General features: G+C 43.4%; 1 protein-coding gene across 1 annotated transcript in view; it reads right to left on the bottom strand.

Moving 5' to 3' along the window:
* Positions 1-755: 755 nt before the first annotated feature.
* fbxo3 (F-box protein 3) overlaps positions 756-19,638 on the bottom strand; it is a 32,529-nt gene continuing 13,646 nt past the window's right edge. The window contains exons 6-12 of the mRNA XM_034179571.1: positions 16,406-16,451; positions 12,620-12,704; positions 6,902-7,024; positions 6,692-6,807; positions 6,501-6,608; positions 5,946-6,028; positions 756-1,897 (exon numbers count right to left, since the gene is read on the bottom strand). Of these exons, the coding sequence (XP_034035462.1) occupies positions 1,757-1,897; positions 5,946-6,028; positions 6,501-6,608; positions 6,692-6,807; positions 6,902-7,024; positions 12,620-12,704; positions 16,406-16,451 (702 nt within the window). The 3' untranslated portion in view covers positions 756-1,756. The remainder of the gene's footprint in view (positions 1,898-5,945; positions 6,029-6,500; positions 6,609-6,691; positions 6,808-6,901; positions 7,025-12,619; positions 12,705-16,405; positions 16,452-19,638) is intronic.

Below are 19,638 nucleotides of genomic sequence, written 5' to 3'. Positions count from 1 at the left end.
CAGTCTCAGTGCAGGAACAATCAAAAATTTGTGTATTTATGTGGAAAGCACGATCTGAGTGAGAGGTAAGAAGGTTTTATCAGTGCATTTACGTCATGCTCTCAGAAAGACATTTTAGATGTATTTGGGGGGGGGGGAAGCATTAGTGTTTGTTGTTGTGTCACAGGTCTTCAGCTGTGCTTTTTGTTTAACCACAGAGAGGACACTCACAGAGACAGACACACTGCCCCCTCCTCCTCCTGCAGACAGGACACAACTTGCTGCCAGAAAAAAAAAAAAAAAACAGACATTCTAAAACTATTTTTGAGTGTGGAACATTTTATCCCTTTTGTGTCCTGCCTTGATTCTGCATCAGGACAGTGTCAGCGCAAAATTGTCTTTTGGCAGCCTAATTGACAGAAATCCATTGTAGCGGCAGCAAACTTTAGTCCCTGCAGCTTAATATAAAAAAAAAAAAATAATAAAAAAAAAAGTCAAAATAGTTTTGACTGCATTCAAGTGATGCATAAAATTTCTTAATGCCAATGACTGACTGGACCATGTCTCAAGACACACAGGCTCGTGAGCTACACTGTCATCTACTGGTGAGATGGTTTGCAGACTTGTGTGCATTTTGCCACCTGTCTGTGTTGTATTTAAGAAATGTTCAGACTTTTGAGTCTTTACTCATATGGCAAAAGTTCTCGTGGATCTTGACCAGGATCAGGACCTCGAACAGCGATCAAAACATGCTGTTATGAAAACACCACCAAAAAGAATCTGCTGTAATATTTATTTATCCAAAAACAAAACAAAAGAACCCCACAAAATATACAAAATAAACCCACCAATCCCATCAGCACGTAACCACACATCCTGACAAATCAGATATTCACAACGTCAAGCATCAAGACGGTAAAGATTTTCACCCTCAAACATTCCAGGTGATGAAAAAGTTAATGTAAATAAAAACACCACAACCTAAAACCCGCTGCATTTCTGAAAACACCAGAAACCAGGCAATTTTACACAACAAAAAGAAAAAGGAAAAATATACATGACTCCTGATTTCAAAGAAAATCCTCAAAGTTGTCCAGAACCACCAGAGCCCACATTAAAACAAAAACAGATGTAACTAAAGTCCAATCTGTGCAGATCAAGTCGTATAAAAAAAGTCTTACATTTACTTGTAACAAAACAGTTCAGTTTAAAAGTGACCAGAAAAGGCTTTTTTTCTCTCTCTCTGTTTTGTCCACGTTATGTTGGACTTTAATGTTTTAGCCATAAAACACAAAGTGCTCTGAGGGAATCATTTTATTATGAAAGGATAACTATTACTCAATTTTATTTTTGAAGAAGTGACTTTTAAACAAACAGTTTCCTTGCCAGGGTTCTTATTGTTTTTTTTTATATATTTTTTGGATTCACCTACACGTCTGTCTCATCAAAACCTTCCGTCATCACAAACAAAAAAAGTGCGTTACAGTTCAGAAAGCGGTCGACCTCATCGTTTCCTTTCACTTCTTCATAAGTAAAGTTCAATCAGTTCTATAAAACTGCACCTTGTTCACATTAGCTATTGGACAGCTGGAAGGCCAAGTGGGCGTGTCCCCATGTAGTTCAGGTTCACAAATCAGCCTTCACCTGTCAATCATTCCTGTCGGTACGATGGCCGCAAATGGACACGGTTTCCATGACAACGGCCCTCTCTGGCTGTTGTGGCGATTTCACTATCATCAATCAGACCTGAATGACTGACTGGGGTGGAGGTCAAAGGTCAAATGTGACGTGGGCACCACGTCCCCTCCAAGGCAGCCATGTTGATTCCTCTCAGGTCACCAAAGTCGTCCCCATCTCCATCACAGTACTCGCCATCGTCGTGGTCGTCAAAGCGAGGTGTATGACTGGTGGACGCCTTCTGCGAGAGACGTGAAGAACAAACACACAAACCAATCCCAGGTCGGTACCTTTATTTATTTATTCAGAAGAGTGTCTAACGTGTCTGCTCTGCCCCATGAACCAAAACTGGAACCAGTCGGGCCAAAAATATATGTGAACCTGAAGGTCACCAAAAGCCACATCATCCCCAAATTTGGACTGGGGGGGGGGGGGGGGGGTTAATGTAGGCGTGGCCTTGTGTTGTCCACGTGAAGAAAGGTGGATGGTCTGGTGTGACGTCACTCACACGCCGGACGTTAGCCGTGACGATATTCATGTGTTACAGTAAAAGAAAAACAAACAAAGCTGCTGGAAGCTGAGGACAGTATCAGAACCAGAGTTACGTCCTGTAACGTCTACCAGCGTCTTTCCTTAATGCGCCTGTTTGCTGCATCTTTTATTTTTTCTTTTCTTTTTCAGAGGATCAATCAATCAATAAATCAATTTTTTTTATATAGCGCCAAATCACAACAAACAGTTGCCCCAAGGCGCTTTATATTGTAAGGCAAGGCCATACAATAATTATGTAAAAGCCCAACGGTCAAAACGACCCCCTGTGAGCAAGCACTTGGCTACAGTGGGAAGGAAAAACTCCCTTTTAACAGGAAGAAACCTCCAGCAGAACCAGGCTCAGGGAGGGGCAGTCTTCTGCTGGGACTGGTTGGGGCTGAGGGAGAGAACCAGGAAAAAGACATGCTGTGGAGGGGAGCAGAGATCAATCACTAATGATTAAATGCAGAGTGGTGCATACAGAGCAAAAAGAGAAAGAAACAGTGCATCATGGGAACCCCCCAGCAGTCTACGTCTATAGCAGCATAACTAAGGGATGGTTCAGGGTCACCTGATCCAGCCCTAACTATAAGCTTTAGCAAAAAGGAAAGTTTTAAGCCTAATCTTAAAAGTAGAGAGGGTGTCTGTCTCCCTGATCTGAATTGGGAGCTGGTTCCAGAGGAGAGGAGCCTGAAAGCTGAAGGCTCTGCCTCCCATTCTACTCTTACAAACCCTAGGAACTACAAGTAAGCCTGCAGTCTGAGAGCGAAGCGCTCTATTGGGGTGATATGGTACTACGAGGTCCCTAAGATAAGATGGGACCTGATTATTCAAAACCTTATAAGTAAGAAGAAGAATTTTAAATTCTATTCTAGAATTAACAGGAAGCCAATGAAGAGAGGCCAATATGGGTGAGATATGCTCTCTCCTTCTAGTCCCCGTCAGTACTCTAGCTGCAGCATTTTGAATTAACTGAAGGCTTTTTAGGGAACTTTTAGGACAACCTGATAATAATGAATTACAATAGTCCAGCCTAGAGGAAATAAATGCATGAATTAGTTTTTCAGCATCACTCTGAGACAAGACCTTTCTGATTTTAGAGATATTGCGTAAATGCAAAAAAGCAGTCCTACATATTTGTTTAATATGCGCTTTGAATGACATATCCTGATCAAAAATGACTCCAAGATTTCTCACAGTATTACTAGAGGTCAGGGTAATGCCATCCAGAGTAAGGATCTGGTCAGACACCATGTTTCTAAGATTTGTGGGGCCAAGTACAATAACTTCAGTTTTATCTGAGTTTAAAAGCAGGAAATTAGAGGTCATCCATGTCTTTATGTCTGTAAGACAATCCTGCAGTTTAGCTAATTGGTGTGTGTCCTCTGGCTTCATGGATAGATAAAGCTGGGTATCATCTGCGTAACAATGAAAATTTAAGCAATACCGTCTAATAATACTGCCTAAGGGAAGCATGTATAAAGTGAATAAAATTGGTCCTAGCACAGAACCTTGAGGAACTCCATAATTAACTTTAGTCTGTGAAGAAGATTCCCCATTTACATGAACAAATTGTAATCTATTAGACAAGTATGATTCAAACCACCGCAGCGCAGTGCCTTTAATACCTATGGCATGCTCTAATCTCTGTAATAAAATTTTATGGTCAACAGTATCAAAAGCAGCACTGAGGTCTAACAGAACAAGCACAGAGATGAGTCCACTGTCCGAGGCCAAAAGAAGATCATTTGTAACCTTCACTAATGCTGTTTCTGTACTATGATGAATTCTAAAACCTGACTGAAACTCTTCAAATAGACCATTCCTCTGCAGATGATCAGTTAGCTGTTTTACAACTACCCTTTCAAGAATTTTTGAGAGAAAAGGAAGGTTGGAGATTGGCCTATAATTAGCTAAGATAGCTGGGTCAAGTGATGGCTTTTTAAGTAATGGTTTAATTACTGCCACCTTAAAAGCCTGTGGTACATAGCCAACTAACAAAGATAGATTGATCATATTTAAGATCAAAGCATTAAATAAAGGTAGGGCTTCCTTGAGCAGCCTGGTAGGAATGGGGTCTAATAAACATGTTGATGGTTTGGATGAAGTAACTAATGAAAATAACTCAGACAGAACAATCGGAGAGAAAGAGTCTAACCAAATACCGGCATCACTGAAAGCAGCCAAAGATAACGATACGTCTTTGGGATGGTTATGAGTAATTTTTTCTCTAATAGTTAAAATTTTGTTAGCAAAGAAAGTCATGAAGTCATTACTAGTTAAAGTTAATGGAATACTCAGCTCAATAGAGCTCTGACTCTTTGTCAGCCTGGCTACAGTGCTGAAAAGAAACCTGGGGTTGTTCTTATTTTCTTCAATTAGTGATGAGTAGAAAGATGTCCTAGCTTTACGGAGGGCTTTTTTATAGAGCAACAGACTCTTTTTCCAGGCTAAGTGAAGATCTTCTAAATTAGTGAGACGCCATTTCCTCTCCAACTTACGGGTTATCTGCTTTAAGCTACGAGTTTGTGAGTTATACCACGGAGTCAGGCACTTCTGATTTAAAGCTCTCTTTTTTAGAGGAGCTACAGCATCCAAAGTTGTCTTCAATGAGGATGTAAAACTATTGACGAGATACTCTATCTCACTTACAGAGTTTAGGTAGCTACTCTGCACTGTGTTGGTATATGGCATTAGAGAACATAAAGAAGGAATCATATCCTTAAACCTAGTTACAGCGCTTTCTGAAAGACTTCTAGTGTAATGAAACTTATTCCCCACTGCTGGGTAGTCCATCAGAGTAAATGTAAATGTTATTAAGAAATGATCAGACAGAAGGGAGTTTTCAGGGAATACTGTTAAGTCTTCTATTTCCATACCATAAGTCAGAACAAGATCTAAGATATGATTAAAGTGGTGGGTGGACTCATTTACTTTTTGAGCAAAGCCAATAGAGTCTAATAATAGATTAAATGCAGTGTTGAGGCTGTCATTCTCAGCATCTGTGTGGATGTTAAAATCACCCACTATAATTATCTTATCTGAGCTAAGCACTAAGTCAGACAAAAGGTCCGAAAATTCACAGAGAAACTCACAGTAACGACCAGGTGGATGATAGATAACAACAAATAAAACTGGTTTTTGGGACTTCCAATTTGGATGGACAAGACTAAGAGTCAAGCTTTCAAATGAATTAAAGCTCTGTCTGGGTTTTTGATTAATTAATAAGCTGGAATGGAAGATTGCTGCTAATCCTCCGCCCCGGCCCGTGCTACGAGCATTCTGACAGTTAGTGTGACTCGGGGGTGTTGACTCATTTAAACTAACATATTCATCCTGCTGTAACCAGGTTTCTGTAAGGCAGAATAAATCAATATGTTGATCAATTATTATATCATTTACCAACAGGGACTTAGAAGAGAGAGACCTAATGTTTAATAGACCACATTTAACTGTTTTAGTCTGTGGTGCAGTTGAAGGTGCTATATTATTTTTTCTTTTTGAATTTTTATGCTTAAATAGATTTTTGCTGGTTATTGGTAGTCTGGGAGCAGGCACCGTCTCTATGAGGATGAAACAAACATGTCGCAGGAGTGCCCCCTACTGTCCTATGATTATAATAATCATAATCTCTTCAAATTTGAACTCGTGCACACCCCTGTGCTGATGAGCATGCACGTGTGGACATGCTACAGTGCGACTCTGCGTGGCTGAATCAGGATGTGTTAATGTGGTGCTCAGCGTGGACGAGGACTTACCGAGCGTCTTGCCGTCTCTCTGAAGGGGGGACAGACCATGTGGAAGCGAGGGATGGCCACGTGGAAAACTTCCTCTTTATCAGCTGGAAGACAAACACCAAAACAACAGCAGCAGAAAGCAGCACTGTAGCAAACACTCCCACCACGGGACACCAGCACAGACCGGCGCTAACGGCAGCCTGAGCGCCGGCGCCGCCCTTTCACAATACGGGTCTGACTTTAAAATGCTTTTATTGTGAAGGATGATGGAAATATGCTCACAAACTACTGATTCCAGACAAATGTCATCAAATTCTGTTCAGTGGTTTATGAGGTTGATAAAGTTTAAACCTCGTTCATCTTAAGTTTTGATTTGTTTCTGTATAAAAGGAAATGTGTTATAAAATCCTCAATGTCAGTCCGCCGCCACCGCAGCAGCTCTGGAATAAAACCAGCCGCCCTGCGGGCACCCTGAGATTAAAGACTGCTGCCTTATGATGTCACAAAAGCCAGACGCCCTCCTGTGGTGGAGCTATTACACGCGGCTGTATTTTAAAAGGCAGGCGCTGATGTTACCCAGCCTGTGGAAGGTGTAGTGACCCTCCATGTACTCCGACGGCGTGGAGAAGGTTGTGCAACTGGCGTACTCGTGGACTTTTCCAGGCGTCATGATGGGAAACTCTCCTGCTCACACAAAAATATAAAAATCAGCATCTTCTCTCAGCCAGTCAGAGTCCTGTTGTGGTGGCGCAATGCGAGCGGCGTACCGACCACCCCGGGGCCCTGAACCTCCTCCACATTGCCGTCAGAGGTGGTGATTTTCCAGTAGCGGCTGTCGAGCTGACAGGCGGCTTCAGGCAGCGCGCTGCTTGACATCTCAATTCTGAGGAAAAGAGAACCGTTCCAAACACATCACGTGCACCATGTTTGTGTGTGTGTGTGTGTGTGGGGGGGGGGGGGGGGGGGGGGGGGGCTACCTGATCCGATAGGTGAAGAAGAAGTGCGGTGGATGGACAGAGGAAAGTTCTGGCAGGAAGGAGGTAGAGACGGAGACGGTGATGTCATCAGTAGTCGCTACACAGCCTTTGTCATGCACGTATCTGCACGTGCACAAAAACAAATGTGTTTTTACATTTTACATCATGAGGAAAGAAAACACGACTGCAACGTTATTATCAAACGTCATCATCAAACAACTTAATTACCAAACATTATCATCAAACGACATTATCATCAAACGAAGTTATCAAACAACTTATTTATCAAGCATTATAATCAAACAACTTAATTACCAAACAACATTATCAAACAACTTATCAAACAAAGTTATTATCAAACAACTTATTTATCAAACATTATAATCAAACAACTTAATTACCAAACAACATTATCAAACGACATTAACATCAAAAGAAGTTATTATCAAACAACTTATCAAACATTACAATCAACTTAATTATCAAACGCCATTATCATCAAACGTTATCATCATACAACTTATTTATCAAACGTCATCATCAAACAACTTAATTACCAAACATTATTATCAAACGACGTTATTATCAAACATTATAATCAAACAACTTAATTACCAAACAACGTTATCATCAAACGACGTTACTATCAAACTATGTTATCATCAAACAATGTTACTATCTAACATTTTAATCATCAATCAAATTATCAAACGTTATTATCCATCCGTCCATCCATTTTCTTCCGCTTTATCCGGAGTCAGGTCGCGGGGGCAGCAGCTCAAGCAAAGCCGCTCAGACCTCCCGATCCACACACACCTCCCCCAGCTCCTTCGGGGGAACCCCAAGGCGTTCCCAAGCCAGCCGAGAGATGTAGTCCCTCCAGCGTGTCCTGGGTCTTCCCCGGGGCCTCCTCCCAATGGGACGTGCCCGGAACACCTCTCCAGCGAGGCGTGCAGGGGGCATCCGGAAAAGATGCCCGAGTCACCTCAACTGACTCCTTTCGACGTGGAGGAGCAGCGGCTCGACTCCAAGCTCCTCCCGAGTGACCGAGCTCCTCACCCCATCTCTAAGGGAGCGCCCAGCCACCCTGCGGAGGAAATTCATCTCGGCCGCTTGTACTCGCAATCTCGTTCTTTCGGTCATGAGCCAAATCTCATGACCATAGGATTAGGATCGGAACGTAGATCGATCGGTAAATCGAGAGCTTTGCCCCCTACTCAGCTCTCTTCACCACGACGGTCCGATACAGCAACCGCATCACTGCAGATGCTGCACCGATCCGTCTATCGATCTCACGCTCCATCCGTCCCTCACTCGTGAACAAGACCCCGAGATACTTAAACTCCTCCACTTGAGACAAGGACACTCCACCGACCTGAAGAGGGCAAAGCACCTTTTTCCGGTCGAGAACCATGGCCTCGGATTTGGAGGTGCTGATTTTCATCCCGGACGCTTCACACTCGGCTGCAAACTGCCCCAGTGCACGCTGAAGGTCCTGATTTGATGAAGCCAACAGAACCACATCATCCGCAAACAGCAGAGACAAGATTCTGTGGTTCCCAAACCAGACCCCCTCTACACCCTGGCTGCTCCTAGAAATTCTGTCCATAAAAATAATGAACAGAACAGGTGACAAAAGGCAGCCCTGGCGGAGGCCAACGTGCACTGGAAACAGGTTTGACTTACTACCGGCAATGCGAACCAAGCTCCTGCTGCAGTCGTACAGGGACCGGATAGCCCTTAGCAAAGGACCCCGGACCCCGTACTCCCGGAGCACCCCCCCACAGGGTGCCCCGAGGGACACGGTCAAACGCCTTCTAAAGATACACAAAACACATGTGGACTGGTTGGGCGAACTCCCATGAACCCTCGAGCACCCGATGGAGCGTGTAGAGCTGGTCCAGTGTGCCGCGACCAGAACGAAAACCACACTGCTCCTCCTGAATCTGAGGTTCGACTATCGGTCGAATTCTCCTCTCCAGTACTCTGGAATAGACCTTACCGGGGAGGCTGAGGAGTGTGATCCTCCTATAGTTGGAACACACCCTCCGGTCCCCCTTCTTAAACAGAGGGACCACCACCCCGGTCTGCCAATCCAGAGGCACTGTCCCCGATCGCCACGCAATGCTGCACAGGCGTGTCAGCCAAGACAGTCCCACAACATCCAGAGACTTAAGGTACTCAGGACGGACTTCATCCACCCCAGCAGCCTTGCCACCGAGGAGCTTTCCAATCACCTCGGTGACTTCGGCCTGGGTAATGGATGAGTCCGCTGATGAGTCCCCAGTCTCTGCTTCCTCTTTGCAAGACGTGACGATGGGATTGAGGAGATCCTCGAAGTACTCCTTCCACCGCCCGACAACATCCCCAGTCGGGGTCAACAGCTCCCCACCTGCACCTTAAACAGTGCTGGTGGAGAGCTGCTTCCGCCTCCTGAGGCGTCGGACGGTTTGTCAGAATCTCTTCGAGGCCGACTGATAGTCCTCCTCCATAGCCTCCCCGAACTCCTCTCAGACCCGAGTTTTTGCCTCTGCGACTGCACGGGCTGCGGCACGCTTGGCCTGCCGGTACCTGTCAGCTGCCTCTGGGGTCTCACCTACCAACAAAGATAAGTAGGCCTCCTTCTTCAGCTTGACGGCATCCCTTACTTCCGGTGTCCATCACCGGGTTTGGGGATTGCCGCCGCGACAGGCACCAGAGACCTTGCGACCACAGCTACGAGCGGCCGCATCGACAATGAAGGTGGAGAACATGGTCCACTCGGACTCCATGTCTCCAACCTCCCCCGGGATCTGGGAGAAGCTCTCCCGGAGGTGGGAGTTGAAGACCTCGCTCACAGAGGGTTCTGCCAGTCGTTCCCAGCAGACATTATTATCATCAAACAATGTAATTATCAAATAAGGTCATCATCAAACGTCATCAACAAACAACTTAATCATCAAACAACTTAATTACCAAAGGATGTTATCATTAAACGGCGTCATCATCAAATAACTTAATTACCAAACGTTATTATTAAAGTTATCATCAAACGGCGCTATTATCAAATGACATTATCATCAAACACACACACACACACACACTTTAGGTGATATACTTTCAGGCTTTCAGGCTCCTCTCCTGTGGAACCAGCTCCCAATTCAGATCAGGGAGACAGACACTCTCTCTACTTTTAAGATTAGGCTTAAAACTTTCCTTTTTGCTAAAGCTTATAGTTAGGGCTGGATCAGGTGACCCTGAACCATCCCTTAGTTATGCTGCTATAGACTTAGACTGCTGGGGGGTTCCCATGATGCACTGTTTCTTTCTCTTTTTGCTCTGTATGCACCACTCTGCATTTAATCATTAGTGATCGATCTCTGCTCCCCTCCACAGCATGTCTTTTTCCTGGTTCTCTCCCTCAGCCCCAACCAGTCCCAGCAGAAGACTGCCCCTCCCTGAGCCTGGTTCTGCTGGAGGTTTCTTCCTGTTAAAAGGGAGTTTTTCCTTCCCACTGTAGCCAAGTGCTTGCTCACAGGGGGTCGTTTTGACCGTTGGGGTTTTACATAATTATTGTATGGCCTTGCCTTACAATATAAAGCGCCTTGGGGCAACTGTTTGTTGTGATTTGGCGCTATATAAAAAAAAATGATTGATTGATTGATTGATATACGAGGGCTATTAGAAAAGTATCCGACCTTATTATTTTTTTCAAAAAACATATGGATTTGAATCACGTGTGATTACATCAGACATGCTTGAACCCTCCAGGGCATGCGAGAGTTTTTTCACGCCTGTCGGTTACGTCATTCGCCTGTGGGCAGTCTTTGAGTGAGGAGTCGCCCACCCTCTCGTCGTTTTTTCATTGTTTAGGAATGGCTCAGAGACTGCTGCTTTGTTTGATCAAAATTTTTTCAAAAACTGTAAGGCACAACTGAGTGGACACCATTCGATAAATTCAGCTGGTTTTCGGTAAAAATTTTAACGGCTGATGAGAGATTTTGGTCTGGTAGTGTCGCCGTAAGGACGGCCCACGGCGCCTGACGGCGATCTGCGCTTCAAGGTGGCAGCGTCTCGCTGTTTCAAGTTGAAAACTTCCACATTTCAGGCTCTGTTGACCCAGTAAGTCGTCAGAGAACAGAGAACTTTCAGAAGAAGTCGGCATGAGGAGTTTATTCGGACATTCCATTGTTAACGGACATTTTGTAATGAAAGAACGTGTGGGCAGAGTCGCATGTTGGGCCGGACCCAACCGCGGGGGGTCGCGACAGGAAAAACACCTCCGTTGGAAACCTTAACGGGCAAGTTGGAACATGCCCAAGCTGTTAAACAATTTCTCAGTTACTCACTTGTTGAAAGCCATCAAAAGCTGCCTGAATTTTACAAATGGTTTTCAACACGGAGGTGTTTTTCCTGTCGCGGCACACACAGATTTGCCGAGTCGTCACGGAAACGATTCGGCGTATTTGCGCGCACGTCTTTCATTACAAAATGTCCTTAAACAGTGGAATGTCCGCATAAAGTCCTCATGCCAACCTCTTCTGAATCTTCTCTGTTCTCTCACGACGTCCTGGGTGAATTAAGCCTTAAATTAGGATGTTTTCAGGTCGAAACAGGCCGACGACGGCACCTGGAAGCGCTGCACGACGTCCCGCTGCATGGGAAGTCCTTACACCGACAGAAACACCCCATAATCTCTCATCAGCCGTTAAACTTTTCACCGAAAACCAGCTTAATTTCTCGAATAGTGTCCACTCAGATATTCCTCACAGGTCCAGAAAAAATTTTGATAAAGCAACGTGCGCCGTCTCGAGCAGCGTGTGAAACAAAGGAATTCAGCCGAGAAGGCGGGACCACATCTCACTCAAGGCCTGCCCACAGGGAAATGACGTCACACCGACATCGCTGAAAAACCTCACGCATGCACACGAGTGTTCAAGCATGATCAGTGTAATCTCACGTCATCCAATCCATATAGTTAAAAAAAAATAAATAAAAGGGTCGGTTTATTATCTAATAGACCTCATATGCACACACTTAGGTGATGACACACACTTTAGGTGATGATAACACATACTTCAGGTGATAACACACAAAGACACACACAAACGTTAGGTGATAACACACAAAGACACACACACACTTTAGGTGATAACACACAAAGACACACACACACTTTAGGTGATAACACACACACACACAAACTTTAGGTGATAACACACAAAGACACACACAAACTTAGGTGATAACACACAAAGACCACACACACTTTAGGTGATAACACAAGACACACACACACTTTAGGTGATAACACACACTTTAGGTGATAACACAAGCACACACACTTTAGGTGATAACACAAGCACACACACTTTAGGTGATAACACAAACACACACACTTTAGGTGATAACACAAACACACTTTTAGGTGATAACACAAACACACTTTAGGTGATAACACACACACACACACACACACACACACACACACTTTAGGTGATAACACAACACACACACTTTAGGTGATAACACAAACACACACACTTTAGGTGATAACACACACACACACATTTAGGTGATAACACACACACACACACACACACACACACTTTAGGTGATAACACACACACACACTTTAGGTGATAACACACTGTAACATGAAGGTTGTGATCAGCTTTTATTTCTGAGAATCAAAAGGCTTATGTGATCAATAATTTGTTTCGATGATCAAAACATTACCTGAAGATCTGGTCTCTGATGATCGGATATTCTCCGGTGACAACATTGCGGACGTACACGGAGAACCACTCTAAGAAACAGGAACCTGAACACAAATGCAGGTAGGTACTGGACTCTGACTGGGTGCCAGGTGTGTGCTACCATCACATGATAGGAAAATAAAACCAGCTCAGATTAACACTCTAAATAACACTGGGAGTGAAACCTGAGGAACAACACCAAGGTGACTGAGCTGAAGATCACATCAGGTTTATATTCCCAAATAAGTTTACGTCTCGCACGTTTAACACTCAGATCTGATTTTATTTCTAAATAATTATGTCTTGCACATTTAACACTCAAATTTATGATCTGGTTTTATTCTAAATAACTCTACATCTCGCACATTTAACACTCAGATCTGGTTTTTATTTCTAAACAACTCTTTATGTCTCACACGTTTAACATTCAGATCTGGTTTTATTTCTAAATAACTCTATGTCTTACACATTTAACACTCAAATTTATGATCTGGTTTTATTCTAAATAACTCTACATCTCACACATTTAACACTTCGAGCTAGTTTTTATTCTTAAATAACGCTTTACATCTCACATGTTTAACACTCAGATCTGTTTTTTTTATGATCTGGTTTTAATTCCTAAATAACCCTTTACATCTCGCAGGTTTAACACTCAGATCTGGTTTGTATTCCTAAATAACTCTTTACATCTCACATGTTTAACACTTAGATCTGGTTTGTATTCCTAGATGCCTCTTTATGTCTCAAACATTTAACATTCAGATCTAGTTTTTATTCTTAAATAACGCTTTACATCTCACATGTTTAACACTCAGATCTGGTTTTAATGATATGGTTTTTATTCCTAAATAACCCTTTACATCTTGCATGTTTGACACTCAGATCTGGTTTTTATGATCTGGTTTTATTCCTAAAGAACCCTTTACCTCTTGCATGTTTAACACTCAGATCTGGTTTTTATGATCTGGTTTTTATTCCTAAATAACCCTTTACATCTCGCATGTTTAACACTCAGATCTGGTTTTATGATCTGGTTTTTATTCCTAAAGAACCCTTTACCTCTTGCATGTTTAACACTCAGATCTGGTTTTTATGATCTGGTTTTTATTCCTAAAGAACCCTTTACCTCTTGCATGTTTAACACTCATCTGGTTTTTATGATCTGGTTTTTATTCCTAAATAACCCTTTACATCTCGCATGTTTAACACTCAGATCTGGTTTATTCCTAAATAACCCTTTACATCTCGCATATTTAACACTCAGATCTGTTTTTTATTTCTAAATAACCCTTTACATCTCGCATGTTTAACACTCAGATCTGGTTTTTAATCCTAAATAACCCTTTACATCTCGCATGTTTAACACTCAGATCTGGTTTGCATTCCTAAATAACTCTTTACATCTCACATGTTTAACACTTAGATCTGGTTTGTATTCCTAGATGCCTCTTTATGTCTCAAACATTTAACATTCAGATCTGGTTTTTATTCCTAAATAACCCTTTACCTCTTGCATGTTTAACACTCAGATCTGGTTTTTATGATCTGGTTTTTATTCCTAAATAACCCTTTACATCTCGCATGTTTAACACTCAGATCTGGTTTTTATGATCTGGTTTTTATTCCTAAATAACCCTTTACATCTTGCATGTTTAACACTCAGATCTAGTTTTTATGATCTGGTTTTTATTCCTAAAGAACCCTTTACCTCTTGCATGTTTAACACTCAGATCTGGTTTTTATGATCTGGTTTTTATTCCTAAAGAACCCTTTACCTCTTGCATGTTTAACACTCAGATCTGTTTTTTATGATCTGGTTTTTATTCCTAAATAACCCTTTACATCTCGCATGTTTAACACTCAGATCTGGTTTTATGATCTGGTTTTTATTCCTAAATAACCCTTTACATCTCGCATGTTTAACACTCAGATCTGGTTTTATGATCTGGTTTTTATTCCTAAATAATCCTTTACATCTTGCATGTTTAACACTCAGATCTGGTTTTTATTCCTAAATAACCCTTTACATCTCGCATGTTTAACACTCAGATCTGGTTTTTATTCCTAAATAACCCTTTACATCTCGCATGTTTAACACTCAGATCTGGTTTTTATTCCTAAATAACCCTTTACATCTCGCATGTTTAACACTCAGATCTGGTTTTATGATCTGGTTTTTATTCCTAAATAACCCTTTACATCTCGCATGTTTAACACTCAGATCTGGTTTTATGATCTGGTTTTTATTCCTAAATAACCCTTTACATCTCGCATGTTTAACACTCAGATCTGGTTTTTATTCCTAAATAACCCTTTACATCTCGCATGTTTAACACTCAGATCTGGTTTTTATTCCTAAATAACCCTTTACATCTCGCATGTTTAACACTCAGATCTGGTTTTTATTCCTAAATAACCCTTTACATCTCGCATGTTTAACACTCAGATCTGGTTTATATTCCTAAATAACCCTTTACATCTCGCATGTTTAACACTCAGATCTGGTTTTTATGATCTGGTTTTTATTCCTAAATAGCCCTTTACATCTCGCATGTTTAACACTCAGATCTGGTTTTTATTCCTAAATAACCCTTTACATCTCGCATGTTTAACACTCAGATCTGGTTTTTATTCCTAAATAACCCTTTACATCTCGCATGTTTAACACTCAGATCTGGTTTTTATTCCTAAATAACCCTTTACATCTCGCATGTTTAACACTCAGATCTGGTTTTTATTCCTAAATAACCCTTTACATCTCGCATATTTAACACTCAGATCCGTTTTTTATGATCTGGTTTATATTTCTAAATAACCCTTTACATCTCGCATGTTTAACACTCAGATCTGGTTTTTATGATCTGGTTTTTATTCCTAAATAACCCTTTACATCTCGCATGTTTAACACTCAGATCTGGTTTTTATTCCTAAATAACCCTTTACATCTCGCATGTTTAACACTCAGATCTGGTTTTTATTCCTAAATAACCCTTTACATCTCGCATGTTTAACACTCAGATCTGGTTTTTATTCCTAAATAACCCTTTACATCTCGCATGTTTAACACTCAGATCTGGTTTTTATTCCTAAATAACCCTTTACATCTCGTATATTTAACACTCAGATCTGTTTTTTATGATCTGGTTTATATTTCTAAATAACCCTTTACATCTCGCATGTTTAACACTCAGATCTGTTTTTTATGATCTGGTTTATATTTCTAAATAACCCTTTACATCTCGCATGTTTAACACTCAGATCTGGTTTTTATTCCTAAATAACCCTTTACATCTCGCATCTTTAACACTCAGATCTGGTTTTTATGATCTGGTTTATATTTCTAAATAACCCTCTACATCTCGCATGTTTAACACTCAGATCTGGTTTTTATTCCTAAATAACCCTCTACATCTCGCATGTTTAACACTCAGATCTGGTTTTTATGATCTGGTTTTATTCCTAAATAACCCTTTACATCTCGCATGTTTAACATTCACAGTAAAATTCTGATTTGAGAACACCAAAATACTGGTCCATCTTTATTCAAATCACCTGTCAAACAATTCTCAGACCAGAAATGAACTGAACATCGTTCATTTGGAATGAGAGCAAAGCCATATTTCAGTCAGTCTCGGTCCTCGTTTTCTTCCAGAACCAAATGCAACAACTCTTCAACAAATGTCCACATTAGATGCAATAAGCAGGAAACTAGAGTTTGAATCTGACTAATGAAGGCAGGTGTGAAGAAGAAGAATGAACTGACCTGTGATGAACATGTCGATGGCAGAAGGATCCTGAGACGTCTGATCCTGAAACACAAGAAATAAAACAGAATCATCAGAACCATCATGGTGTGTTTCTCCAGATAATCTTGTGCTGTTTACAGCAGGGATCAACACCATGATGAACTTCACAGAGGTTTGTGACATCATGACGAGTACCTCCCTAAAGAGCCAAGTCCTGAGGAGTACGAGTACCAGAGGTGGGACGAAGTCACTGTAATGTCATTCTCAAGTCATGAACCGGCAAGTCTCAAGTCAGCTTGCAAACAACTGGTGGTCATTAAGACTTGAGACCTGCCGATTCATGACTTGAGTGACTTGCTGTTGACTTTGTCCCACCTCTGACAAGTACCTCCCTAAAGAGTCCCCTCTGAACCGCCCATTATCTATGTACATGCCTCAGGCTCGGTAGAGTTGCACCATCTCTCTGCCACTTTGATTGATTTCAGAGTCCAAGTGTTCCAGTGGGTAATCACTGCTGCAGTGAACAGGCGAGATTGACCAAATACAGTAAACCCTGTTAACTCACGCAAGTTGGGGTCCACAAAATCAGACTGCGAGTTATCTGAAACCACAAAGGTTGACCAAAAACTTCAAATCAGTTTACCTTGACATATTATAATAGTTTCGACCATTTGAAGCGTGATTCCTTCCTGGGTGGTGATGGTTTCTTCATCGGGAGTCGGTTCGGGATGTTTCTTTATCCTCCTCCGGCTGTTGCATGTCAGCAATGAGGGCTTTGTCAGTGCAGATAATTCTGGATGATTCAAAGTTTTTGGTTGTGCCTCTTTGGTTCCTTACTGCCGGTTCAGATTGGGCCGGAATTACAACATTTTGCCGCCTAACAAGCTGCAGAAAGCATTTTGAGCCGTCTAAAAAGGTAATTATTTGTCTTGTTTACATTGTCATGGCTTGATAAAACAGTTGTGTGTTCTTTCCTTCTTGCGTGCAGCTGTTAAAATATATCTTGCCCCTCTTGTCTGTCTGTCTCTCTCCTGTCGTCTGTCCATCTCTCTCCTCGTCTGTCTTTCTTTCTCCTCTCGTCTGTCTCACCCCTCTCACCTGTCTGTCTCTCTTCTCTTGTCTTTCTGTCTCGCCCGTCTCGCCTGTGTCTCTCTTCTCTTGTCTTTCTCTCTTGTGTCTGTCTCACCCCTCTCGCCTGTCTCTCTTCTCGTGTGTCCGTCTCTCCTCTCCTCTCATCTGTCTGTCTCTCTCTTCTCTCGTCTGTCTGTCTCTCTCCTCGTCTGTCTGTCTCTCTCTCCTCGTCTGTCTGTCTCTCTCCCCTCGTCTGTCTGTCTCTCTCCCCTCGTCTGTCTCTCTCCTCTCGTCTGTCTGTCTCACCCCTCTCGTCTGTCTCTCTCCTCTCGTCTGTCTGTCTCACCCCTCTTTCTGTCTGTCTCACCCCTCTTTCTGTCTCGCCCCTCTTTCTGTCTCGCCCCTCTCGTCTGTCCGTCTCTCTCCTCTCGTCTGTCCGTCTCTCTCCTCTCGTCTGTCCGTCTCACCCCTCTCACCTGTCTCTCTTCTCCTTCTGTCTCTCTCCTCTCATCTGTCCGTCTCTCTCTTCTCGTCTGTCCGTCTCTCTCTTCTCATCTGTCCGTCTCTCTCCTCTCGCCTGTCTGTCTCACCCCTCTCGCCTGTCTCTCTTCTCTTGTCTTTCTGTCTCGCCCCTCTCACCTGTCTGGCTCACCCCTCTCGCCTGTCTCTCTTCTCGTCTTTCTGTCTCACCCCTCTCGCCTGTCTGTCTCTCTCTTCTCGTGTGTCCGTCTCTCCTCTCGTCTGTCTCTCTCTCTCTTCTCGTCTCTCCTCTCATCTGTCTGTCTCTCTCTTCTCTCGTCTGTCCGTCTCTCTCGTCTGTCTCTCTCTCTCTTCTCGTCTGTCCGTCTCTCTCCTCGTCTGTCCGTCTCTCTCCTCGTCTGTCTCTCTCTCTCCTCGTCTGTCTCTCTCTCTCCTCTCGCCTGTCCGTCTCTCTCCTCTCGTCTGTCCGTCTCTCTCCTCTCGTCTGTCTGTCTCACCCCTCTCGCCTCTCTCTTCTCGTGTGTCCGTCTCTCTCCTCTCATCTGTCTTTCTCTCTCCTCTCGTCTCTCTGTCTCGCCCCTCTCGCCTGTCTGTCTCTCTCTTCTCATCTGTCCGTCTCTCTCCCCTTGTCTGTCTCTCTCCTCTCATCTGTCTCTCTCTCCCCTTGTCTGTCTGTCTCTCTCCTCTCATCTCTCTCTCTCCCCTCGTCTGTCTGTCTCTCTCCTCTCATCTGTCTCTCTCCTCTCATCTCTCTCTCTCCCCTCGTCTGTCTGTCTCTCTCCTCTCATCTGTCTGTCTCTCGCTTCTCGCCTGTCTCTCTCCTTTCGTCTGTCTGTCTCTCTCTTCTCGTCTGTCTCTCCTCTCGTCTGTCTGTCTCTCTCCTCTCGTCTGTCTGTCTCTCTCCTTTCGTCTGTCTGTCTCTTCTCGTCTGTCCTTCTCTCTCCTTTCGTCTGTCTGTCTCTTCTCATCTGTCTGTCTCTCTCCTCGCCTGTCCGTCTCTCTCCTCGTTTGTCCGTCTCTCACCTCGTCTGTCTTTCTCTCTCCTCTCGTCTGCCTGTCTCACCCCTCTCACCTGTCTCTCTTCTCTTTCTGTCTCGCCCCTCTCGTCTGTCCGTCTCTCGTCTGTCTGTCTCACCCCTCTCACCAGTCTCTCTTCTCTTTCTGTCTCGCCCCTCTCGTCTGTCCGTCTCTCGTCTGTCTGTCTCTCTCTTCTCGTCTCTCTCCTCTCGTCTGTCCGTCTCTCTCCTCTCGTCTGTCTCTCTTCTCTTGTCTTTGTCTCGCCTGTCTGCCTCTCTCCTCTCATCTGTTTGTCTCTCGCTTCTCGTCTGTCTGTCTCTCTTCTCTTGTCTTTGTCTCGCCTGTCTGCCTCTCTCCTCTCATCTGTTTGTCTCTCGCTTCTCGTCTGTCTGTCTCTCTCTTCTCGTCTCTCCTCTCGTCTGTCCGTCTCTCTTCTCTTGTCTTTCTGTCTCGCCTGTCTGCCTCTCTCCTCTCATCTGTTTGTCTCTCGCTTCTCGTCTGTCTGTCTCTCTCTTCTCGTCTGTTTCTCTCCTCTCGTCTCTCCGTCCCGCCCCTCTCACCTGTCTGCCTCTCTCTTCTCGTCCGTCTCTCTCCTCTCGTCTGTTTCTCTCCTCTCGTCTGTCCGTCCCGCCCCTCTCACCTGTCTGCCTCTCTCTTCTCGTCCGTCTCTCTCCTCTCGTCT

Source organism: Thalassophryne amazonica, chromosome 1 (assembly GCF_902500255.1).
Source record: "Thalassophryne amazonica chromosome 1, fThaAma1.1, whole genome shotgun sequence".
In the NCBI taxonomy this organism is placed as follows: domain Eukaryota; kingdom Metazoa; phylum Chordata; class Actinopteri; order Batrachoidiformes; family Batrachoididae; genus Thalassophryne; species Thalassophryne amazonica.
Note: the sequence above shows the minus strand (reverse complement) of the source record. Positions and strands in the feature narration are given on the sequence as shown.